Source organism: Vigna unguiculata, chromosome 11, assembly GCF_004118075.2.
Source record: "Vigna unguiculata cultivar IT97K-499-35 chromosome 11, ASM411807v1, whole genome shotgun sequence".
Lineage (NCBI taxonomy): Eukaryota > Viridiplantae > Streptophyta > Magnoliopsida > Fabales > Fabaceae > Vigna > Vigna unguiculata.
The window spans coordinates 33,869,889-33,896,250 of NC_040289.1; the positions used below are offsets into that span (position 1 = coordinate 33,869,889).

A 26,362-nucleotide genomic window follows, 5' to 3' on the forward strand; every position below is an offset into this window, starting at 1 on the left:
GAGAGAAGAATTAAGAGAGAATAGTAGTTTCTCCTCCAAGAGAGAAGGTTAGTTTCTCCTTTAAGGTTCTCCTTGCATTAGTTTTTCTTATTTCCAAGAGAGGGGTTGTCATTATTTTCTCCTTGGGATTAGAGAGAATGGTATGTAATTTTTCTTTCCTTAAATAAATTATATTCATTGCCTATTATCTATTTTTTGTTCCTTTATTTTCATCTTGTATTTTAGTTGTGAGTACTTGTGCTAGTACTCTGATTTCCAACAGTGGTATCAGAGCTGTTGGTAATTGTGTGATTATATTCCGCTGCTATTGTCATTAGAATAGTGCTGTGATAGTGGATAAAGTGTGGTAGTGTGAAAGTGCATGTCTAGGAAAGTTCTGGCTAGGAAAGACTTGGTACTTAAGCGTGTCCATTAGTGACCCACCTCTCTTTCCTGGGAATTACCTGGTGCACTGGTTCACGGTCTGCCTCCATTGTTCCAGTAGACAGTACTATTCATAGTGAGAAGTGCATAAGTCGGTTTTAAAACCATGACAACAAGATACGAGATAGAGAGGTTCAATGGGAAAAATTTCTCATTGTGGAAACTGAAGATGAAGGCAATTTTGAGAAAGGACAATTGTCTAGCGGCAATTGAAGAAAAACCTGTGGGCATTACAGATCAAAAGTGGAAGGAAATAGATAACAATGCTATAGCAAATTTGCACTTAGCATTGGCAGATACGGTTTTATCCAGCATTGCGGAGAAGACTACAGCAAAGGAGATTTGGGATACTCTCACAAGCCTGTACGAGGTTAAGTCACTTCACACAAGAATATTCTTGAAGAGAAAACTCTATACTCTTCGAATGAGTGAGTCCACATCGGTGACAGACCACATCAACAATCTAAATACATTGTTTGCCCAACTTTCAGCGGCAGATTTCAACATAATTGAAAATGAACGTGCGGAGCTTCTACTACAGAGTTTACCTGATTCGTATGATCAGCTTGTCATCAACATTACAAATTACAATGTTGCTGACCTCCTACACTTTGAGGATGTTGCCGGAGCTCTTCTTGAAGAAGAATCCAGGCGAAAGAACAAAGAGGATATGGTGGAAAGTGCAAGGCAAATAGAAGCTTTGGTGATGACGAGAGGTAGATCAACAGAACGTGGATCTAGTGGGAGTCAGTCTCATGATAGATGTCAAAGTAAGAAGCATCTCAAATGCTACCATTGTGGCAAAAGAGGACATGTGAAGAAAGATTGTTGGCATTTGAAGAATGGAGGAAAGAACTCTGAGGCATCAACCTCACAAGGTTGTATGGCAAATACCTCGGAGGACGAATATATTCTGTGAAGAAGAGGAGAGATCTGGTAAGTCATGAAAGCTCAGAAGATCATGGCAGATGTGTATGTGCTTTTGGGAGATACGTTGCAGGATGCTAATGCAATGGTTGCATCGACAAGTCAAGAATAAGCGATGTTGATGTGACATCGTAAACTTGGGTATAAGTCAGAGCGAAGTTTGTAAATCCATGCAGAACGTAATCTCTTACTCGGGCTCAAGAAGGTTGTTTTATCTCTACACGAGCACTGTGTGGTAAGCCAACAAACATAGTCATAGATCGCAGATTGCTAGTTTGACTACCAGAAAAAGGAAAACACAAAAAGACTTGGTTTATTCTGATGTAAGGGAATCACCAGAGTTATCACTAGGAGAATCAAAGTTTACTCCAGGAGATTGTGGGTGTACTACATCAAGAGAAAGTCAAATGTGTTGTTACCAGTTCAAGGAATCCAAAGCACGAGTAGAGCTTGAAACTGGGGAAAATTAAGTGCTTGGGCTATGCTAACAATGTGAAGGGGTACCACCTGTGGGTCCCACTACCCACAAGGTTATTGTTAAGCAGAAATGAAATGATGCTCCAACCAGAAGGCGTTAAAGAACAAGAAAACTTGGTTTGCATGGTTGAACAAATCTCAGTACGGTTTAAAGAGAGCTCAGGTGTTCGTACCAGAGATTTGATTCCTTCATAAGCCTCAGTTACAACAGACTGGGTGTTTAGACCATTGATGTTGTATGTGGATGACATGTTGGAGGTAGGCCCCAACAAAGTTCAAATCCAGGAATTGAAGGCACAAATGGCTAGGAAGTATGAGAAGAAGGACTAGGAACCAGCAAACAAGGATTTCAGGGATGCAAATACACCGAGACAAAAAAGATAGGAAGGTTTGGCTTTCCCAGAAGAAATACTTACTGATAATCTTGCGACGCTTCAACATGCAAGATTGCAAGCCAATTTCGACCCCACTTTCTATCAATTGTTCCTCACGTATGAGTCCTAGCAGTGAAGCGGAGAGGATGGAGAAGTCTCGAGTACCGAGTGCATCGGTGGTGGACAGCCTTATGAATGCTATGATGTGTACAAGACCAGACATTGCACAAGCAGTGGGAGTGGTTAGTAGGTTCATGGCGGGTTTGGTGGAGAGCAGTGAAGTATTGACAAGAGATCCTTAGAAGGAACCTCGGGTGTTGCATTGCGTTTCGGAGGATCAGAATTATGTGTCAATGAAGTCTACGTGGATTCGATCCTACTGAAGTCTACCAGAAGAACAAGCAACATGAAAGCAGAGAATAAAGCATGGTGTGAAGATTTGATTAATTTCATCAAAATCTTCAAGTGGGAGATTGTGAGAATAGAAGTCCCACATTGGTGGGAACTTAGTTTGGGATTCATTTTAATGTTATAAAAGGAGTCCAATGTTTCCTTAGGAAATCATCCCAAAGTCTCTCCCTCTCTATTCCTTATACTTTATTTGGCTTGAGAGAAGAATTAAGAGAGAATAGTAGTTTCTCCTCCAAGAGAGAAGGTTAGTTTCTCCTTTAAGGTTCTCCTTGCATTAGTTTTTCTTATTTCCAAGAGAGGGGTTGTCATTATTTTCTCCTTGGGATTAGAGAGAATGGTATGTAATTTTTCTTTCCTTAAATAAATTATATTCATTGCCTATTATCTATTTTTTGTTCCTTTATTTTCATCTTGTATTTTAGTTGTGAGTACTTGTGCTAGTACTCTGATTTCCAACATAATGTGTAATTTATACCAGCCACATTTCTTTTAATAAATAAATAATGAGTATTGGGTGTTTAACTATTTATTCATTAACATGTATGAGTATTCTGACATGTTACCAGTGCATACACATTATGTTAGTTATTTTATTTGAGCATCTCTTTAAAAATTAATTTATTAAAATAAATTTACTCTTAAGAAATATTAATTAATTTATTGAAATAAATCTATTCTTAAGAAATATTAATAAATAAAGAATTATTTCAAATTAAATTTTATAAATTTGTACTTTTTATTTAGATTTACAAAACTAAAGTAAGTTTTGAAGAGATTAATTTTACATAAATGCATTTTTTTTATACAATTTATTTAAACTTATTTTTCTAGATTTAACGATTCATTCAACCACCATATAGATTACAATAAATTCAATCAATTACACAGTTCCATGTATATCACATAATTAATGCAAGTAAGACAAAATCAAAGAACAACCAATCCTACAAATTCATTATCACCCTACATACCAAATCACATTAACAAAGCATAAATTTTTTATAACATTCTTACCTTACTTGATGTAAAAAAAAAATCCTTGACTCAAGATTATTACTAAAGCTCTAATTCCCACATATATTCTAACTACACAGAGAAAAACTCAATTAGAGATCTAAGTACATCCCTACGATGATCAAAGATAAACAAATATTCACTTTGAGCTATTTTGAGTCACAAACATTGAACCATATGTCACATGCGACTCAAAATGCTAACTGACTTAAAAAATGAACAAAAAGTGATTTTACTTTATTCTTAACTTTAGATGGGTAAAATTATTTGCAAGGACCACCCTTAGGTGATCATCAAATAGATGAAGAATGGGGTAAGAAATATAGAGAGATGACCGAGAGAAGTTTCAGAGAAATGATGGTTTCTATATAAATGAAAAATGATATAAAATTTTGTTTTTATTTTATATTATTTTTGTATGGAACTGATTTGTCATGGAGTGTATGGTATTGTTAACTTGTTGCTTACAGATGTATACTTTGTTTTCAAGACGGGGGAGCGAGTACCTCCAAGTACTTTGACACTCAAGTCACTAATAGAGAAGCATGTGATAGTTTTAGTGATAACAAAGAGATCAAGATAGTGATACCGAGATATCTTTATATATTTGACTCTCGTTAACTATCTTTAAGAACATTTAGATTCTTTCATCACTGGTAATGAATACTCTATTGTAACTGTTGTAACGTTAATCACGCGTATTATTATCTTGTTAAAACTAAAATATCCTTCTTTGAGATATTCTCATCTCACACCTTTAGTTTCCTTGCATGCATCAGGTTACCTTGACTGACATATATCAGGCCATGTATATAAAGCTCACCGAATTATTTGTCAGGATGTAGCAGACCCACCTTAGTTGAGATGTATCAGACCTTTCATATTGAAAGAGGGAAATGAGTTTGGAAAACAATCATATCTTTGGCCAAGATGTAGTTAGATCATCTTGGACGAGATGTGCAAGTCCAACACAATATATTAGAAGGTCTTAAGACCCCTTTACTAGGCCAAGATGTGAAAGTCCGGCCACAATATATTACCAAGTCTTAGAACCCTTTTTGTAGGTCGAGATGTGCAAGTTCAACACAATACATTATTAAGTTTTAGAACCCCTTTACTAGACCGATATGTGCAAGTCCCGCACAAATACATATGTGCAAGTCTTGCACAATACATATATTATACTCATTAATTAATTTAAGTGATTATAGTAAATAACTCAATTTGATCTAAAATGTTATTTATGTAACTTAAAGTAAAGTGCAAAAGATTTTTATAATTTTCAAGTGATTAAAAAAACTATATTTCAGGAATTAAAATAAATATATATTCATTTACATAATGAATAATATAAGTTTTGTAAGATACGAAATAAATTGTTGATTGAAATCAAAATAAAATCAAATTTACAAATATATTGAAGACTATTTAATATAATCACTACACATTTCAAATATGAATTTTGTAATCCATTCTGCATAAAATTTTCGAGGACATTGTAGATTTGAATATCATTTTAAAATTTAGGTTTAGACTCAAGTCAATCATAAAAAAAAACTAACTACTATATATACATAATACAAGACAAGAGTTATTTCCATTTATTTATATAGTTTTAACATGATCATGACACAGGAAGTTTTAGTAAGAAAAAAATCATCTATATTCAGAAATCATAGTTATTATGAATTATTTTTCTTGATAATTTAAATGGTTAAAAATGATTATTTTTAGCTGATAAAAGTATCTCCACTATATTTATATACATTATCTACACATCAAGAAGATAATATGTTATACTATTTTCTTAATTCATTACCACAAAAAATAATTTAATAAGAATAATGTAGTGTTATTTACATTAATTTTTTTGTAACTCAACAAAAATCAGATCATCACTTACTTTTAATAAAAAGAATTGTATTCATCGTTTGAAATTTCTAACCACACTTTTTTAGGAAGAATCCAATAAAGAATGAAAAAGACATATTCTGTAGCGTTGGAAGATGTTTTATTTTCATGTTCTTACGATGAAAAAAAAAAACTTAAAGAAAATGTTTTGCATAAAAAACTGAAATAATAAGTATATAGAGGATTGAAATTATGTTTTTAAAAATGCTTTAGTTAAATCATAAATAAATAGTTAAAATTTAATTAAACTATAAAATTATGCTTGAAATGAATAATTTGAAATTCAAGAAATGGAGTCATTTTTCACCAGAAACAAAAAAAAAATTGTGGAAATATCGAGATTTATGAATTTATGGCAAAATTTGAAATCCTCGTGAGAAATGTGAATTTTTTCTTGACAGAAGATGGCATTGATGAATGAGACGGAGAGAAGGGATAGTTTGTGCAGATATCTCTCGTGATGCTCTTATTTTTACACCAAACTCCAATTGCATTTCAACACTCTATACAAGGATATGCCATAGATGATTCTCTCACTCAATGCACCCCACCACCATTTTTTTTTTTATCACGTATTATAATTATACGATTTTATCAATATTACACAATTAATAAATTTATATAGTCTGTTTTCGATCTAATATGAAGTCATTTCATCATGACCAGTCATATTAAAAATATTTCTAATGTTTAAAAATAGATTTAATTAGTCGGATAGTATCCACTTTCATTCACATGTACTCACCTTTTTACAAATGTGTCAATCTAGTCCAAATTTTTTGAAAAAGTATCTTAATCAGGTCCCTTTCAAACAAAATTTATTAAAGTTGTTAACTTAATTCATGACTTTTATCACTAAATTTTAATATAAATATAAATATTTAATTTTGTAAGTCATTTTAAATATCAATAGTTAACGGTATTAATAATTTTTTTGCTAAAAATGACCTAATTGAGGCATATTTTCAAAAGTTGGAACTCAATTGACACATTTTTAAAAGCGGGTACCAAACTGACATATCTAAATGAAAGTGAATATCATCCGACTAATTAAACCCTAAAAATATATTATATCAATCTGGATTGAATATGTTTTTGGTCCCTTAACTTTCAGTAAATCTTGAAATTAGTCCATTTTGAAACTTTGAACAAATTTAGTCTTTCATCTTTTGAAATACATGGATTTAGTCCTTATAATCAATTTTTGTTAAGTTTATTTGACATTTCAAGCACATTTCAGGATTGTATTTGAGTTGTTTATATAGTTTGACACATTTTTACTTTAATTTAAGTCAAATACAATTATGAAATGCGTTTGAAATATCAAATAAACTTAACAAAAATTAATTAAAATGACTAAATCTACGTATTTCGAAAGATGAAGGATTAAATTGGTTCAAATTTTAAGATTGACTAATTCTAAAATTCACTGAGAATTAAGCGACAAAAACATATTTAACCATATCAATTTTAATCTATACAATGAGCTATTAAATAATTATATATATATATATATATATATATAATCATAATTTAGTATATTTTAAAACGTGTATATTTAATTAAGGAACAGAATGTGTAAATTGGGTCAAATAATTTGTGTGAAGTGACGATGAAGACGACACGATTTAAATTTATCATTATATATAATAAATATTTTAAAAACATGCATGAGTGAATAAAAGGTCTTGAATGGGGTAGGGGAGTGGTGTAAATGGCACTTATATTAAACTCAAGAAGATGACACATTAAATATCAACACACCACACTACAACAGAAATGCTCTTAATGCCACAATAAAATACTCCATAGGTGAGTATAAAAAATTAAACATGCTTTATAAAATAATATGTAATATTTTACATTTAAGAAAAAGATATAATTAATTTAAATTTTAGTTTACACATTTTTAATTTTTAAATTTTAACCTAAAATTGAAATTTATTTATCTTAACTCGATACTGTTGAACTGTTTTATCCATTTGAGAACCCACAATGTTATTTAACATATAAAAAATTTATTCATCTTTTAAAAATATCAAAGACAAAATTATATTAAAATTTTAATTTATTTATTTTTTAATTTTGTATCTGAAAAAGAACATATTTAAATATAACAATCCCTGACGATGCTCCGTTTAACCAGGGCAACAAGTTCCTTCCGTTTTGTTTGTTTCTGTCTTTTCTTCGTAAGCCATGTAATAGAATTTTCAACCCCACCGTTTGTCTAAGAAAGAAAGAAAGAACAAAATAAAGACGAGAAATGGATAGATAAATATCTATTCATAAATTCCAACGGCCTTCTACACGGTCCACTTCACCTTCACTCCACACTCAACTCTCACACTCTTTCCTTACTCTTCCCTTTCCAAATCTCACACCTCACTGCGCATTTTCCATTTTTGCTCTCACTTCCATTCGCGTGTAAAACCCTAGCACCTTCGCTTCTTCATTCCTGCAACTCCACGCGCCAGATCTGCAACCGTTAAGCTATGCACACCGCTACGCATAGCGCATAGCAAATAGCTTATAACAAACATGTCCAATTCCGATCCTAACAACCGTAACCGTCTGGCTCCGTCGCCGCCGGAGCCAAAGCCAATGCCGCCTTCTTCCTGGGCCAAGAAAACAGGTTTCAGGCCCAAATTCTCCGGCGAGACCAATGCAACAGACTCGGGGCCGATAACCACCCCTCCGCCCAACGTCGATATCGAGGCCGGTCGCGTTCGAACTCCGGCAACCACTAACGGCGTCGCACAAGGCGACAAGCCTCCCGTTCCGGTTCCGCCGCCGCCTGCCATGGCGAAGAAGCGGAGAGACTCTGACGGCGTGCAGAAGAATTCGGTTCCGAGCACCAACGGACAGGCGACGGCGGCGGCGGAACAGCCACCGCCGAGGAGAAATGCGAGGCACGAGGAAGTGGTGGACGGCTTGCCGGTGGAGGTCGAGGAGTTCGTGTCGAGGCACGCGCATATGAAGTACGAGCTCAGAGATTCGCCTGGTTTAGGTATTGAAATATTTTTTTAATTTCGATTTGAATAATTGAATGACTCGTTGATTTGATTCGGTTATGGTTGGAATTAAATTATGATTTCAATTTTGGTATTTGTTACTGCGTAGTTCCTATTGGCGTGTACGGTGTTCAACACTACTTTTCGATGTTAGGTTCGTTGGTTCTGATTCCGCTTGTGATTGTTCCTGCCATGGGAGGCACTCATGTGAGTTGTTTTCATCTAACTTAGTTTGTGTTTTCGTGTTGTGTGGTGTTTGGTTTTGGTGGCGAAGTTCTTGATGTGTTAGTGAGTGTAGGAGGAAACTTCTATGGTGGTATCGACCGTGCTCTTTGTCTCGGGGGTGACTACTCTCTTGCATATTGCTTTTGGCTCCAGGTTACCCTTGATTCAGGGCCCTTCTTTTGTTTATCTGGCGCCGGCGCTCGCGATAATCAACTCCCCGGAGTTTCAAGGATTGAATGGAAATGTTTGTATCTCTTCCCTTTCGTTTATCTTTCAGAATCTAAGAATCTAGGAATTTGATTCCCTGCAGTCATGAATTGCGATTGTTGATGCTGGATGAAGTTCAGATGATTCACACTTTTACTTACAAGATAAAATATGAGTTGTCTGATTTTCGTTCAACAAGCAACAGGAAATCTGACTCCCAGAAGATATTGATTGTTGTCTGTATACTCGTTTTGTCTATAACAAAGTTTTCGGGTGTTGCAGCAGTTTCTAATTTTGTTTAGTTACTCATAAGTCGGAAGTTATGTCATATTTTAAATTTTGTGATGGAATGATTGGAAAAAATAGATGATGAGGTTTATTTCTCTATTTGCAGAAATTCAAGCACATAATGAAGGAGCTCCAGGGGGCTATAATTATTGGTTCAGCTTTTCAAGCTTTACTTGGATATACTGGACTTATGTCACTGTTAGTAAGGTATGATTTTGGGATTTTTTCTACTTGATTGTTTTTATTTGTTTTTAAATACACAATTCAGCTTTTTCACCAAACTGAATAATTGTGCATTGATGCAAGTGGTGTGCCAAAAGCTGAGAAATTCACGTTACCCGAATCGTAGAGGTTGCAGTTGAACTTAGACAAAAGTAAAGTTATGGAGGGGCAAAAATAATAACGCATAAGATTTTATTTCTTAGTTTTTCTTATTGTGTTTAGGGGTGACAAGTCAATCCATTTATCCATCCAATTCATTCATAGGTAAATTCATTCAATACAATATACAATATGAAAATAAAAAATGGATGGATCCAACCCATCCATTTAATTTTATGAATGACTAACGATTCATCTATTATTTTTCAAAATATAATGGACCATTTAATCAATTCTTAATGAATCAAAATTAACTTACCTATGTTTTTCATATTTAAATCATTCTTAAATTATTTTTTAAAGTATTTAAATAATTGTTTTTAAAAAATATATATTTTAAAAAACACATTTCTAATTTCAATTAAATTAATTGTTAATTTTTTTTTTATTCAATTTATTGTGAACTATATCAATGGGACATCCACCAATTTTTTTAATGAAAGCAGATGCATTATTGGTCATGAATAACATAAGTCATTTTGAAAAACAACTCATTGAGTCTGAGTAGTTAAATCAATCACCCTTAAAACTTTTAGTTTTATAAATATTTCTGAAATAAAATTAAAATCGTGACATTATTATTAATTAAAACTACCAGTTTAACTACTTTTGTCTGATATGATGAAATGCGTATTTGTTTCTTATATATACCATTATTTGTGTGGATGAATTGGATATCCATTCATGAGAAAATTGGTAATGAATGAATTAGATGAGCATTTTTTGTCAAATAGATCATGGATGAATCAGACTTTTAAAAAAAAATAAAAATAAGTTATCTATTTAGTTTTATCTGATTCATCGAGTTTGTCACTCCTAATTATATTTCATGAGTTAAAAACATAGAGAAGAAATACCAAGATTATTGACCATATTACATATGGACTCCATACATGAATATTTATGGCTGTATGAATGTTTTTAAAACTGGGCCATTCATTGAATTGCTCATGACACTAGTTCAAGGTTCAGTTGTTCACTCATAATCGAACCAGTATTAACAAAGTAATATGTAAAATACTATTAAAGAAATATAATATCACAACTTATAACACCAAAAATACAAACAAAATATCATTCTATAGTTTAATAACATTCAAAAGTATAAAGTCGTACTTAGATTTAAGTTTTAACAAACACAAGTACACAACAATGTTCATTAACAAATAGCAGGTTTACGAGTAAAATGAAAAGGTAAATAATATTTTTTTTCTTTTATTTTTCTCCCCACCTTTTAATGAGAAAAAAATGAAAATGGCCTCATATTAAGCATTTTTCATTTACCCACAACAAATCAATCTTTCGGTGTTTTGACCAGTTTTTCTGTTCTTTGACCGGTTATTTGTTATGTGATTTAATTTAGACCAGACACTACACTGACATTCCAGTCAAACACACACACCCACACACATGTATATACATGTGTGATTGCGTTAATATATACATGTGTGCAAAGTTTGCGTTAACATATCCTGACCCTGTTGTACCTTATATTTTAAAAAAGTTTCTGTATCCCTGACGCAATCATCGTACTAGTTGAGCTGCCTCCTGTCAGCATTTCTTATAATGAATAATTGAAAAATTCAACACTGCAGAATGTTATATAAAATTTAAATATTGTCTATAATAATATTAATAATGTTGTTCTCATGCTAACAATCATTAGATGATGATTTATGTAGATCTAAAAAATTTCTCCTCTTCCATAATGAAGCTGGTGAATATATTAACCAAAAATTGCTAGATAAGCAGTATACTTTTATAATAGTTTGAGTACTCTCCTCAAAATTTAAAATTAAGTCACTTTATTGCCTGAGTTGACTGACATAAAAACATCAAATTTCAGTCTTACTTTCTGTTCAGTGTAGTTGATAATGAACCTCGTTTTATGTGTTTCCTTACAGGTTGATAAATCCTGTAGTTGTAGCCCCAACTATTGCTGCTGTTGGACTTTCATTTTACAGTTATGGTTTCCCATTAGTTGGTACATGTATTGAGATCGGTGCAGTTCAAATATTAGTGGCTATTGTTTTTTCTCTTGTAAGTTTGTTTAATTGACCTTGAGTGTTTATTTCTTTTAATATGGATTCACTCATTTATTCTTTATTTAAAAAATCATGGAGTGTGTATAGTATTGTTTGGTGCACTAAACTAGAGTTTGTAATCTGTTATTTCTCTATTTCCACAGTATCTTCGTAAGATATCTGTTCTTGGGCATCGCATATTTCTAATTTATGCAGTAAGTGGACTGCTACAATATCTTACGTAACTCCTTAGTCGTTGAAATAAAATTCTGGCTGTAGCAAATGATTTCTGTTTTTTTTGCCTAATTGCCAGGTTCCTCTGGGACTGGCAATTACATGGGCATTTGCTTTCTTGCTGACTGAAGCCGGAGCTTACAGCTACAAAGGGTGTGATATAAATATACCTGCCTCAAATATGGTTTCAGAGCACTGCAGAAAGCATTTTTCAAGGATGAGGCATTGTCGGGTTGATACGTCTCAAGCATTGTTATCCTCTCCATGGTTTAGGTTTCCTTATCCACTACAATGGGGTACCCCTGTCTTCCATTGGAAAATGGCTCTTGTAATGTGTGTGGTTTCCTTAATCTCATCAGTAGATTCGGTGAGTTTCTTGTCTTTCTCTGTTTTTGTGGTTCCTGGGCTGTATTTTATCTTACTCAATATGTTGTTCACTTGATGTATATAGCATCTTCATAGCCATTTCTAGCAATATTGTATTTATAAGTGTAAACTATAGATATAAAACCTTTTATCCTCTGTTTTTCGGCCTATATAAGGCTTGTATTCTTTGTATTTTCAGTAAGCTTTTATGAAAATATTTTCTTTCCCTTTCTTCTCTTGTTTCCTTTAACAATAAGGCTTCTCTTTTTCTTTGACGTGGTACAGCCTTTGATGGTAAATTGTGATTTGGATCTTCTACCAAGTTCGTAACTTTGTGCTGGCTGTATTGTATTTACAAGACCGTTATTTTTCTTGGATGACATACAGGCTTGATTGGAAATTTTGTTTTTCACCTACTACTATGATATACGTTTAATAAAAATGTTCCTTTGGAGGGTAAAATATGACCCTTGCGTATGCTATTTTAAGTTAATTTTTAACTGAATACTTCGTCATCAAAGGTGGAAAACTTTTGCTGTTGAAATGAGACATTATGAGATCCAAACTTAAAATTCACGATTTTCAACTTGTTATAATTATATATGATCACTGTCTTTTCTTTTGGCCAGTATGTATTTACATCAAGTAAACACCGAGTGTAAGGTGAGTAATGTTGTATTGGTTCTGTCTCAAGACTTATGAAATTACTACATCAATGACGATTCTGTTTGTGGTAAAGTTTTAAGACTTTTGATGCTGCAAGGTGGTTATCGAATACAAATATGTGTTGATTTAGTTGAGAACACTATAATATCTCAATTAAAATGATATGTTCCTTGTATTTTTCTCTGTATGCAGGATTATAAGAAATCATTTTACCGTGTCATTGATATTTGTTTACTTTAATCTTTGCAGGTTGGCACATACCATGCATCTTCGTTATTGGTCGCATCCAGACCTCCGACTACTGGAGTTCTTAGTCGAGGAATTGGCTTGGAAGGTCTTTCTAGTGTCTTGGCTGGTCTCTGGGGAACTGGAGCTGGATCTGTAACTTTAACTGAAAATGTTCACACAATTGCTGTGACTAAAATGGGAAGCCGCTGGGCGGTTCAACTTGGTGCATGCTTTTTGATAGTGTTGTCTCTTGTGGGTAAGTTTCTATAATTTTTCTGTGCTGGGATCTAGTCTAACATTCTTCAGATGTACACTTATTCTTTATCATGAAATTTCTTTGGTTTCCCAGTGATTCTCAAATTTCATTTTTCTGGTCTGCAGCAATTAGTACCATTATTTTGTGTGAAACATATAATGTTTGTAAACATCATTTCTGGAAATCAAGCTTCCAGAAGAATTACAGGGCGTAGAATAAAAAATTGCCTTATCGTAGTTCATTATGATGTCCAAACTGAATTATAAATCTAATCCTACACAAGTTCTTGTCCAAACAAATGGTACTGCTATTTTCACTTGATCAATGATTTCCTAATAAGTGAATAAAGAAATATGTCTTATGGGGCAAAGATTGATCAGTGCAAAGTTTCCAAATATATCAATTTGAGGAGCGTTAGAAAAATCAGCCAGCAAGAGGGGGAGGGGGTTAAACTCAATTGGATTTGAAATTTAGTGAGAATTATTTCCTTTGAGTCAAATGGTTTCAATGATCAACAAAGAACTTTTCTTTTCAAAGATTGTGAGGTATGAGGTCTTCAAATCAATACACACTTTCAGCTATTGTTGTATCAGGTTTAAAAATCTTGTTCACATTTTTAAGAAAACATGTATTTCATATGCCCAAAACTTATGAGTTGAAGGGATAAAGAGAAAGTAACATACCAAGATTTGTATACGGGTTCACTTTTAACCCATCTAGTCTTTCAATCAATTGATTAGGATTTTACCGAATTTTCAAAAGTTTATAAACACACTTCACATGCAAACTTAGATAGCAAGTTTACCACGAAAGTTTCTTGAACCCCACAAGAACACTTTCAAATTCACTTATGAAAATCTTAGATAAACTGTTTTTATTGATTTCAGATCTCGTCCCTTACAATCTTTGAAAAGAAAAGTTTTTTCTTGCTCAAGCTCTTTAGATAGCTTTTGTCAACCTTTTCATTGATCTGTTCAGCATTTCAATAATACGCATCAATATTAATTTTATACATTTGAAATATGAATCATGAGATTCATTTTATTACATGATTTTGTGTTGCCATTTAAGGTATGACTAAGGCCCTAGCAGCTTTATGTGTTTAACTGTGCTAAATAATGCACTCAGAAGCTGGTTTTTAAGTTAAGACGAAGTATACGGAATAGTAATGATGAAAGGAGCAGTTGTGATGTTAAAGAATCTCAGCATTGCTTAGGTTGTTTACATAAATAATGATTAGATAATTTTGGAACCTTTAATATTCAGTTTTCCCTGCATTTACAAATGCTTTTCCTAAGTTGCATATTTCCAAAGTACTAACTAACTACCATAATATTTTATGATAGCAATATTATTTTAGCATCATCGTGAGACATGTTAGTAACTCGAAAATGCTCAATTATATTAAAATTTGTGTTGGGTTTGATACATGTTTGGCTGACCCAGCTACTTTTGAGGTATTTGTGCTTCATATTTCGTTGCAGCCGAATGCTTCAATGGTGCTTTATCTAACTGGATGCAAGTTAGCCCTTTTGGAATGATGATCTAGAGCGATTTGTATCTTCCAAGTGAAAGAACCTATCTTGCTTTCAATTTGTCTGTTGAACATGTAGTGCCTTGAAGCATTATAGCTACTGGCATTGCATAAAATCTCAATTCTAACTGAAAAAGTGGTTTGAAGCTTCTCTGAGATACTTTCTCAGTTCTCCAATCCATATTTTTGGCATATAAGAGTGGTTTATTCATAACCAGTGTTATCAATAGCAGGTAGTTGAATACGGTGGATGGCCAAAGTTCTGCCATATAAACATGCCATTGCGGCCTATTACACCACCGTATTAGGACTGCCTTCACAAATTGTCTTTGGCAGTTGGCAGAAAATCAGCCATGGCAGTGCAACCACACTGTTCATCACAAAGTTCATCAACCTACATAGAAACATTAAATAAGTTGTTAATTTCTCGTATGTCCTGTATCCATTTTTGTGACTACATAAGTTATAATACAGTTAGGATGTGTGATTTTCTATAGTTTTGTAGTTTTACGCTCTCATCTGTGAAACAACTTCTCTTGCAAATTATCTGTGTTTAATTTTGCTTATGTTGCACAACAGGTAAGGTTGGAGGATTCATTGCTTCAATACCTGAAGTTATGGTTGCCGGTCTCCTCTGCTTTATGTGGGCAATGCTCACTGCATTAGGCTTGTCAAATCTACGCTATAGTGAGGCTGGAAGCTCTCGCAATATCATCATAGTTGGGCTATCACTGTTTTTCTCTCTTTCAATACCTGCTTACTTTCAACAATATGGCATCTCTCCAAATTCCAACCTGTCTGTGCCAAATTACTTTCAGCCCTACATTGTGGCTTCTCACGGGCCTATTCACAGCAAATATGGAGGGGTATGCCTGTGTCTTTTATGTTTTATTAGTATATATATGGTGCTTTAATTTATGTCAAATTTTCAGAAAAGATAGAAAGTAATCCAAAGGCCACTTTCATCACTATAAATGATAGTGGCGTATCTAAGACCCTAAGTTAGTGGGGCTAAGTCAAGTGATGTCTTTGTGCACTCTCAACTACACATAAGTTTATCATAAAGCAGTGGCTAACGGGTTCAAATATATAAGATTAGGAGGTAAAATAATTTTTTTTCAAATACTTAGAAATAATTTTAACAAAATCAAAGGTGCACCTGAACACTCTTGTATGTATATATATACACACCATTTCTAAATGGGTGTGTGGCTCATGAAACTGTCATTACATATTATCTCCATGAGACTGTGAGTGGACATTGAGAGACTACCCATGCTCAATAGGGAGGGAATAGGTATTTTGTTTCTTATTGTAAGGTCAAAGTTGCCTGTTAGTTTTGACTAAGTATTCATTGTCTCTGGGATTAGTAGGGGTGGGCAAAAAATCTAATTTTATTGATCCAATCCACTTTTACTCCAATCCAATCCATTTATAATCCATTTTATTAAAAATCCAATCCATTTAAAATCCATTTAATGGATCTGGATTTCAATCTAATCTACATTTTATATATTTTATGGATTGGATATCCATTTTATAAATCAAGAATTTTAAATATGGATAATCCAAAAAATTCAATCCAAATTTTCAATTTAAAATTTTAGTTGGGTCAGACTAAAGGTTGAGATGGAGTATGCTAAATTCATACATGGACAGGCCTTGCTCGACGACCTATACGGATTGGGCAGGCCCGACGACCATAAGAGGTTGGGTAGGCCTAAAGATATGAACGGGCTAGGCGGGCCCAACAAATCGAACGAGTCAATCGAGCCCAACGATCCAAAAAATTCAAGTGAGCCTGATGATCCGAACGGGGCAGGCGGGCCCAATGACCTGATGAGCCAGGTGGGCCCGAAGACCCGAACGGGCCAAGCGGGCCCGATGACCCAAATGGGTCAAGCGGGCTCGAAGAACCGAACGGATCAGGCAGACCCAAAGACCCGAATAGGTCAGGCGGGCCCGATGACCCGAATGAGTCAGGCGAACTCGAAGTATCGAACGGGTAAGGCGGGCCCGAAGACCCGAACGGTCAGGCAGACCCGAAGACCCGACAGGGTCATGCGGACCTGAAGACCCGAACGGACCAGGCAGGACCAATGACAAAAACAGGTCAGGCAGCCCAAAGACCCGAACGAGTCAGGCAAGCCCAAAGACCTGGACGGGCCCAACGATCCGAACGGGCCCGAAGACCCAGATGGGGCGGATGACCTACACGGACCTTACGACCCGGATTGGCACGACGACACGAACGAGCCGGACAACCCGGATGGGCCCGATAATCCAGGCAGACCTGACGACTCGGACGACTCAAAGGGGCTCGACGACCTAGACGAGTCTGACGACCTACAAGGGCCTTATGACCCAAATGGCATGATTACACGAACGGGCACGTCGACCCGAACGTGCTCTACGACCCAGACGGGCTCGACGTCCTGGACGAGCCCTACGACCCGGATGGGCCCGATGACCTGAACTGGCCTGACGACCTGTACTTGCCCGACGACCCAGATGGGCTTGACGACCCGGACGAGCCTGACGACTCAAACGTGCCCGACTACCCAATTAGGCCCGACTGTTTGGAGGGGTTCGTCCGGGTCGTCTGGTCTATCCGGGTCATCGGGCCCATTCGGGTCATCCAGCCTGTTCGTGTTGTCGAGCCTATTCGTGTTGTCGGGCCCGTCCGAGTTGTCCGGCCCGTCCGGGTTGTCCGGCCCGTCCAGGTCGTCGAGCCCGTTCGGGTTGTCGGGCCCGTTCGGGTCGTCCTGGTCATCGGGCTCGTTCGGGTCGTTGGGCCCGTCCGGGTCGTCAGGCCCATCCGGGGCATCCAGGCCTTAATGATACAAGTTTTAAAAAATTCAATTTAAATTTCTTTTATAAAAAATGGATTCTGGATTTTGAACTCTATCCAAATATTTGGATTGGATTTAAATCTTGATCTAAATATTTGGATATGGATTTTAAAAAAATCCAAACTACTTTTGCTAAAAAAATGGATTTTGGTCAAAAATTTAATCTAATTATTTAGATCTAAAATGGATGTGGATTGGATCATTAAAAATCCAATCCATGCCCACCCCTAGGGATTAGTATTAATTATTTTTGTTATTTGAACACTTGAATAATGCTGGTTAAAAATCAGTGTTACTCCTTTGTAGAAACTTGTCTTGTGTTGGAATGTTAGGTTTATCTAAAGGAGCAGTTGTTAATCCTTTGCAGTTGGACTATGTGTTGAACACGCTTTTTTCGCTACACATGGTGATAGCCTTTCTTGTGGCTGTTATTCTGGATAATACCGTACCTGGCAGTAAGGTGGAACGTGGGGTATATGTTTGGTCCGAAGCTGAGGTTGCTAGAAGAGAACCTGCTGTTGCTAATGACTATGAATTGCCCTTGAGAATTGGTCGGATTTTTAGATGGGTGAAGTGGGTTGGCCTGTAATGTACAACGCTCGTGTTTCTTTGGTTCCTTCACATATATTCAAATTTCTTGAGTTTACTCAATGTTACAGTACTAGTGATTGGATTTGTTGGGGGCATAATTGTGTTGTAAGTTATTAGATTAAACTTGTAGCTAGTTTTTTATTCATTCGAAATCTCCATTTGTATCTTTTTATCTTGCATAGAGGCGAGAGATCTGACAAATCATTTTGAATGTACATACTTTTTTTGTAGTTGTATCAAGCTTCATTTGCGTTTCCTAGTTGAGACTAGTTATGTATAATTATAATTGTGATGTTGTAAGCGTACTTGGTAAGTAGTCATGAAAGGTTTGTGCTGTTGTCAATATCTCTAGTTTAATGTTCATTGCTTGAACAATCTGTAAGAATATAAAGGCAGCTCATTTTACGGTGTTATTCTAATTAATTACGAAAAAATGCTGTGAAATGATGCAAGCCTATGCATGTATTTGGGAAAAGGACGGCTCCAAATAATTGAAATTAATTTATAACCAAATGAAGTCAAATAATTTTAATCTATCTCATTTTAATATTTTGATTTCATATTTAAATTATTTTTTTAAATTCAGCAGTTAATTGGATATGGATTGAAACTATGTTTTCGATTTGAAAAAAAAATAAAATTCAATGTCCATTAGACATAGTTTAGATAAGATATTTTTTTATTGGTATTGGGAGAAACCATTTTATTTTCACTATAAAGATATATTTGGTTCGAAATTAGTTGAGGAATCGTTGATTAGTCCTCTACCAGGAAATATTTATGCAGGTCATGCATGAATGGGAATCTTCAACTGTGTATTAAACGGAAATATCTTTTGTTGTGCCTTTAATCAACATATTTGTGGCTAACATTAGAACTTTCAGGTTAATCTTGGGTAGGATATTTTTTTGGTGGCTTCAATTAAGGTATCACCAACTCATCTTTGATTGGGTTTGCCGGTGAAAAGGATCTGATATTTTTTTTAAATTATTATTTTTTCTATAAATAATGATACAAACCTTTACATGTAATTATTACTACTAAATCATATGTTTTATTGTCTAATTTAGGAAGACTATTATATGCAATTAAGATAGCAATCTAATTCACTATTTGTCTTATCTTCTTAAGAAAACGGTCAAGAAACACATCAATTTAGTTTTATATAATATAGGCTTAATTATATTTTGATCCTGATAAATTTATGATCCTAATTGAATTTTTAATAAATTTTTGTTATTTATTGAGTATTTAAAATTTTAAAACTTTTCAATCGAATTCTTATAAATTAGTTGTGATAATTAACTTTTTGGTGTGACAATTATTTTACATTATCATATCATATTTGATGATAAAAGACCGTGATGATAAGATCTTTTAAAATATTTATGATATTTAACGAAAATTAATTCTAAATTTAATTAATATTACAAAATTAAGAAATCAAAATTTACAAAAATGTAAAACATGTAACTGTAAACTTATGAAAACAAAATTATAAAATTAAAAATTAAAAAAGTTAAAAAATATAAAATTACAAAAACTAACAAATTATAAAATTATAAAAATATATAATTTCATAATTACTGTGACATCTCATTTAAATAGAATAATCTACTCAATAACATATCGTATGATTATAATAATAAGAAGCAATCAGATGAATATAGAAGATAAGAAAGGTAACTGTTACAATCATCCAGGGGTATACTTTGAAAGTAAACATAGGCATACCACCATGCTATAAAAACAAACACAAAGAGGTTAACAGTTTTACAAAAGACGATGCTCCCAGAGCAAGAAATTACAATAGGCACAAACGCCACAAAACCACTCCTGAGAGTCACACATACGGATCCCCTAAGCTGCACCACTGCTACCACCAGGCCTACTCCTAGGATTTCCCCCATCTGCTCCCATCAAGGGTGATCATCCTAAAAGAGAAAACATAACAGGAACATATACAAAAACACAAGGGTAAGCTAGTGTAATATAAATTTCATCATGGTATAACAAACAAGTACTTAAACAGTCCAAGCATGCAACGCAGTAGGTACGGAGAATCATGTTATAGCAAACAAGCAGGACACTATGACTCAATTATCCGGATACATATGCTAAGATCGGATTCACTAGACGCTTGCACTTGTGGTGGCCTCTACTGCTCTGCAGAGCCATTACCAATGGGTTTCACCCTACCACACACAAGGTTAGCCTTTAAGCGTCTAAGGCCATTATCCTGCCAGAGACTAGGGCCTCCCGCCACTCTCACCACTTGAGTCAGTTTGCTCTACCTGAGACTCGCTGACCCATTAGAGTTTCGGGATGCGATCCTTACTTGAATCCATATCTTAACATATATGGTACACACCACCATGAGGTCTCCTCACAAGACTCATGGAATTACGCCTATCACATACAATTTTCATGTCTCTCATACCAAAACCACCACTTTCATCTCATGCATTCAATTCTCATTTCACCTAACCATCATGTACAATTCCATGCCATCACTCATACCAAACATACCAATTCCAGTGCATATATATATATATATATATATATATATATATATATATATATATATATATATATATATATATAGGAAATCATGCATATTCAAGTCATATAGCCAACCCACAGATAAACCAAAGGAAATAGATCCAAACCTGACCCCTTTCTCGCTTAGGCTAAATGCCTTCGCTTAAACTACACAACTGTCTCGCTTAAGCTAGGCGAAGTCGGCTGAGCGAGATCTGCAACAGGGGCGCTCTGCTAGCTCTCGCCTGGGCGAGACTCCCTCGCCTGAGCGAGGTCACTCTTCGCCTAAAATTAAAAACATCTCGCCTGAACGAGAGCTTCAACAGAGAGCACCGCTGGTCTCCTCGAGGACTCACCTAAGCGAGCCGTTCTCGCCTGAGCGAGACGTGCATCGCTCAAAATCATAGTCGGTCGCCTGGGCGAGAAGCTCAAGCAGAACCAGGGCGAGCTTCTGCTATTCTCGCCTAGGCGAGACAAGCTCGCTTGGGTGAGAATATCAGCTCTCGCCAATGTTCCACGCATGCAGCACCAAAAACAACCAAAGATACCCATAACACGCATTCATATACACTCACAAGCACTTTCAGTCCATTTCAAACATAAAACAGAGGCAGAATCAAGCACACACAACCAAAAGACTAAAAAAACCTAGCTCCCCTTACCTGTTTTGAGAGCAACTTAAGCAAACAGGTCCGAAACTAAGGGCACCACAGCTCCCGCCGAAGCTAGAATAGAGCTGAAACATGAAGATTCGTACAGAACGAGGTTAGGAAACTTAACCTAACTTGACCAACGTGTTCAAACAATGAGAAAAGGAGAAAGAATGGATTAGAAGCTCTAAAGCTCAGAGCTTACCTGGAAAAAGAAAGGGGTTTTGCTTGCTCTGAGACGGAGAAACCTTGTGCCCTAGCAGAACACGTTGCAGGAGACAAGAGGGGAAGAGAAAATTGTTGTTTCTGAAAAAGGGAGACAAGAGAAAATGAGAAAGTTGATTAGGGTATTGGGGTCCTATAGAGGGGCTAACCTTGGACCTACGAAAGGTCAGGCCCAACCCTTTTTGGGACAGAAAAAGGGGCTTACAATTACAAAATTATAAAATATACAAATATAAAATTATGAAACTAGTTAAAATATTATGAAATTATGAAAATAAAAATTATCAAATTGTAAATTTTTTATTTTATAATTTTTTTATTTTGCAATTTTATAATTTCAAAATGATAAAATTATAAAAAAATTATAAAACAAAAATATTATAAAACTATAAAATTATAAAACTATAAAACTATAAAATTTAAAACTAAAAATTGTTAAATATAAAATTATAAAAAACAAAAATTTTAAAAATCAAAAAAAATTTACAATTTAATAATTTAATAATTTTGTCATTTCATAATTTCACAATTTCACAATTTATTAACTTTACAATTTTATACCTGTTTAATAATTATATAATTTTATATTTGTATATTTTATAATTTCGCTATTATGAAATTATATATTTTTATAATTTCATAATATTGTAGTTTGTTGATTTTTGTAATTTTGTATTTTTTTAAATTTATAAATTTTAGTTAAATTTAAAAATAGTTTTTGTTAAATACAGTCAATATTCGAAAAAGATCTCGACAATATAACTATCATATTACAAAGTTAACTGTCACACTTAATTATACTTAATTATAAGACTTAATAAAAAAAGTTTTAAAATTTGAAAAATTCAATACAACAAATTTATTAGAGGACAAAAATCATAATTAATCTTATAATATATATATATATATATATATATATATATATATATATATATATATTTGTAACCTATAAATTTAATATGAGGACAGAAATAATATCTCATGCCAAATTCTCCTAACGGGCTTAAATTTAATTATAAGAGTGAAAAAGTGGGCTTTGGATTCCATGCCAGCTAATTAGGCAAAATTTGAGAAATCGGATTGGAGTGTTAATCCCGCCCACCAGCTTTTTTTAAGAAAACAAAAAATTAAAAAAATATTTTTTTTATATTATATTACTTAAAAGATGTTAATAAACAATAACTTAATTTATTAACATTTATAAATTAAGTTTCAATTATAATAGTTATTTAACATATAAAGATAATTATTTAACTTAAATATTTTTTCATTCTCAAATTATTATAAGAAAATATTTCATCCTAAATTAAATTATAAACTATTTCATCTTCAACTTTCATATAAAACATAGGTGGATGTTATATTATAATTTACATGGAAACAATTTTCATATTAAATTAAAGAATAAAGAAACAAATGTTCTTATCTATCATTTTTTTTCGAAAACAAGTGGGTTTTTATCTGTCATCAAATGAATTTAAAAAAAATCCAGTTTGGATTAGAAAAATATATTTTTGTAAAAAAAAAACAAAACAAGTGAGTTTTTCTATCAAATGTCTTCATTTGCTTACCAAGAGAACTTTGATGCATCATTTGCAACCTGTTTTGGTAATAGTAGTGTGGGTTAGGTTAGGATTCATTTGTTGTTCACGTGAGAGAGAGAAAGTGAGTTTCACTGAAAGAGAGAGAGTAGTATGAGGTGAGACATGGGTGAGTTTCAATGAGAACTCTCCTGAAGTGGATTGAACCTAATACCCAACGGGTGGAGCTGCTGAAGCCAGAATGGAATATTCTTAGTAATAAAACAATTTTTCTTGGGTAAGATAGCCAAAGGTGATTGGCCCAAGTGGAGCTTTGGTCCAATTTCATGGCCCTAGGTAGCAGGTAGCATAGCAGACACACAATTAAAAACATGTACAACTTATTTCAATTTTCCCCTTCTCAGATCTGTTTTCATAACATTTTACAAGAATTCTGTTTCCGCCATCCTTTTGAATCGTTCAGAGATAATCTTACTTTTTAAGTATATACAACTAAGGATTTAAACTTTAGATTTATGTATACAAAATTTATTATAAAATTACCATAATTAAATAAGTTTTTTAAGAAATTCTTTAAGTTACTTAACTTAGGTAGTAAAAAAGTATATTTTAATCCGTATAATTAAAAACATTTCTCCTAAATGTTTATAATTTGTAATGTCTTTCGAAGATAAAAAGAAATAAAAATAATGGGAAAACATTAATAATATACAAGAATTATTATTTAAAAAATAAATCCCAACTTCATAGTAAGTTTCAGCTAAAAACAGGAAAAATATCGGTTCACCAAACATATTTTCTTTTGCATTTCTGGTGATTATTGAAAGCTAAAAATGATTATAGAAAAACAGAAAACAATCATGGCCAAGGCAGAAATTCTGTAATGACAAGATGACTCAACAGCAAGATAAAATACAATTTGCAGATAGAATAAAAACAAAAAAAATATATAATAAAAAGGTGTGAATGTGCAATATGAGAGATTGAAAGAGAAAGGGAGGGGGTAGGTGTGGGATTGACCGAACCTCCTTCACGCATACACCATCCCCTCAAGACATGTCATGTTCCATTTTCTCTTAAAAATATCAAAGCACCAACCAATATATAATCTCCTCAACCCTTCTCTTTCTGCTCTCAGCTTGTTCGTTCCTTTCTCAAGAGAACACCAAGCTACACACTACACAGCCCAATAAGCAAATTCAACAAAATACCCTATTCCAATTACCAAACCTCAGTTTTCTTTTCTTAATAATAATTTCACTTAAGCCCTTTAATATGCAGACCCTCACTTCGCCGTGCGCTAACCCTATCAACTATCTCAACCGGCCGTCTCACTCGCTTATTCGGGTCGCTCCGATCCGATTTAGGGTCAAATGCGGTTACGGCTTCGAAACCGCGGGTTTTTCGCAAGGATTCGGCGCGACTCGAGCCGATTGGCAAAGCTCGAACGCCATCTTAGCCAGTAAAATTATGTCGCAGCAAGAGGATTCTCCTGCCGGCGACAACAGCCCCGCCGCCGTAAACGGCAATAACGCTGCCGTAACAAATCTAAATATCGTACCTGTCAAACACGACGGCGGCAACAGCAAGCCGCTTCCGCCGAAGCCGCTCTCGATCACCGACCTCTCCCCAGCACCGATGCACGGCTCGCAGCTGCGCGTGGCGTACCAAGGCGTTCCCGGCGCGTACTCGGAGGCCGCAGCGGGAAAAGCGTATCCGAACGGGGAAGCCATACCGTGCGACCAGTTCGAGGTGGCGTTCCAGGCAGTGGAGCTCTGGATCGCGGATCGCGCTGTTCTGCCGGTTGAGAACTCCCTCGGCGGCTCGATACACCGGAACTACGACCTCCTCCTCCGCCACCGCCTCCACATCGTCGGCGAGGTCCAGCTCCCGGTGCACCACTGCCTCCTGGCACTCCCCGGCGTCCGCAAGGAGTTCCTCACGCGCGTGATTTCGCATCCGCAGGCCTTAGCGCAGTGCGAGCACTCACTCACGAAACTCGGCCTCAACGTGGCGCGTGAGGCAGTCGACGACACTGCCGGCGCCGCGGAATTCGTCGCGGCAAACGGCCTCCGCGACACGGCGGCGATCGCGAGCGCCCGCGCCGCAGAGCTCTACGGTTTACAGGTCGTCGCGGATGGAATCCAGGACGATCCGAACAACGTGACGCGGTTCGTGATGCTGGCGCGCGAACCGATAATTCCGCGCACGGATCGGCCGTTCAAGACGAGCATCGTCTTCGCTCACGATAAAGGAACCTCCGTGCTTTTTAAAGTGCTTTCCGCATTCGCGTTTAGGAACATTAGCTTGACGAAGATCGAGTCCAGGCCTCACCGTAGCCGTCCGATTCGCGTTGTTGATGATGAGAGCGAAGGAACCGCCAAACACTTCGAGTATTTGTTTTACATCGATTTTGAGGCTTCTATGGCGGAAGTTAGGGCTCAGAACGCCCTCGCTGAGGTTCAAGAATTCACCTCTTTCCTGCGAGTGTTGGGGAGTTACCCTATCGATATGACACCCTGGAACCCCTCTTGTCCCCGAGAAGATTGACATTGCAAATTTCTCCCGCGCTTCTCAACTACAATTGCCCATATTATCATATATCCACCACTCTCCATCTTCCATTTGTGACGGAAAACATCAAATTGTTTCAATCCCCGTGTATAGTGTAATGGAGTATCGAATCGACAGTGTAAATACTGTCACTTAATTATTTTTTAAGCATTTTTACTTAGTTAACAATGTGTGAAAATCAAACTATCTCATATTCTCTCTATTTTTGTCTTGTTAAGATTTAAATTTTAGATTTTATATTTCATTTAAATTACATTTATTTTACACAAATTTTATTTTATTTTTTCATATTTTGGACAAAATAAATGGTGTTCAATATTGGTGGTTTGATAAATATTTAGTAATTGTTATCACTAAATATTATTTTTATACTTATGATGGCAAGTAATTCAATTCTACAAAATGAATTAATTGAGATTTATATTTATTTA

At 35.0% G+C, this 26,362-nt stretch overlaps 2 protein-coding genes and 1 long non-coding RNA gene across 3 annotated transcripts; 2 read left to right on the top strand and 1 right to left on the bottom strand.

Moving 5' to 3' along the window:
* Positions 1-7,748: 7,748 nt before the first annotated feature.
* On the top strand, positions 7,749-18,659 carry LOC114169711 (nucleobase-ascorbate transporter 12-like). Its single transcript, XM_028054977.1, has 10 exons — positions 7,749-8,544; positions 8,658-8,755; positions 8,847-9,017; positions 9,375-9,475; positions 11,554-11,689; positions 11,838-11,888; positions 11,987-12,274; positions 13,189-13,423; positions 15,537-15,823; positions 18,177-18,659. Exons 1-10 carry the CDS (start codon positions 8,076-8,078, stop codon positions 18,396-18,398), a joined length of 2,058 nt encoding a protein of 685 aa, XP_027910778.1. The 5' UTR covers positions 7,749-8,075; the 3' UTR covers positions 18,399-18,659.
* A 1,387-nt stretch (positions 18,660-20,046) lies between these two features.
* On the bottom strand, positions 20,047-22,049 carry LOC114169919. Its single transcript, XR_003601024.1, has 3 exons — positions 21,797-22,049; positions 21,604-21,677; positions 20,047-20,334 (listed from the first exon to the last, which is right to left on the bottom strand). It is a non-coding gene; the product is annotated as an uncharacterized LOC114169919 (long non-coding RNA).
* Positions 22,050-24,392: 2,343 nt separating this feature from the next.
* LOC114169918 (arogenate dehydratase/prephenate dehydratase 6, chloroplastic-like) lies at positions 24,393-26,133 on the top strand. The gene has a single exon (XM_028055315.1). It carries the CDS (start codon positions 24,633-24,635, stop codon positions 25,905-25,907), a length of 1,275 nt encoding a protein of 424 aa, XP_027911116.1. The 5' UTR covers positions 24,393-24,632; the 3' UTR covers positions 25,908-26,133.
* Positions 26,134-26,362: the final 229 nt, after the last annotated feature.

What these genes read in the sequence shown, in the direction of transcription:
- LOC114169711 (XM_028054977.1), top strand. Translation starts at nt 8,076, where the DNA reads ATGTCCAATTCCGATCCTAACAACCGTAACCGTCTGGCTCCGTCGCCG. An exon ending in CTTATGTCACTGTTAGTAAG is followed by an intron (nt 9,476 to 11,553) that starts GTATGATTTTGG and finishes GTTTCCTTACAG; the next exon opens with GTTGATAAATCCTGTAGTTG. An exon ending in TGGCTATTGTTTTTTCTCTT is followed by an intron (nt 11,690 to 11,837) that starts GTAAGTTTGTTT and finishes CTATTTCCACAG; the next exon opens with TATCTTCGTAAGATATCTGT.
- LOC114169918 (XM_028055315.1), top strand. Translation starts at nt 24,633, where the DNA reads ATGCAGACCCTCACTTCGCCGTGCGCTAACCCTATCAACTATCTCAAC.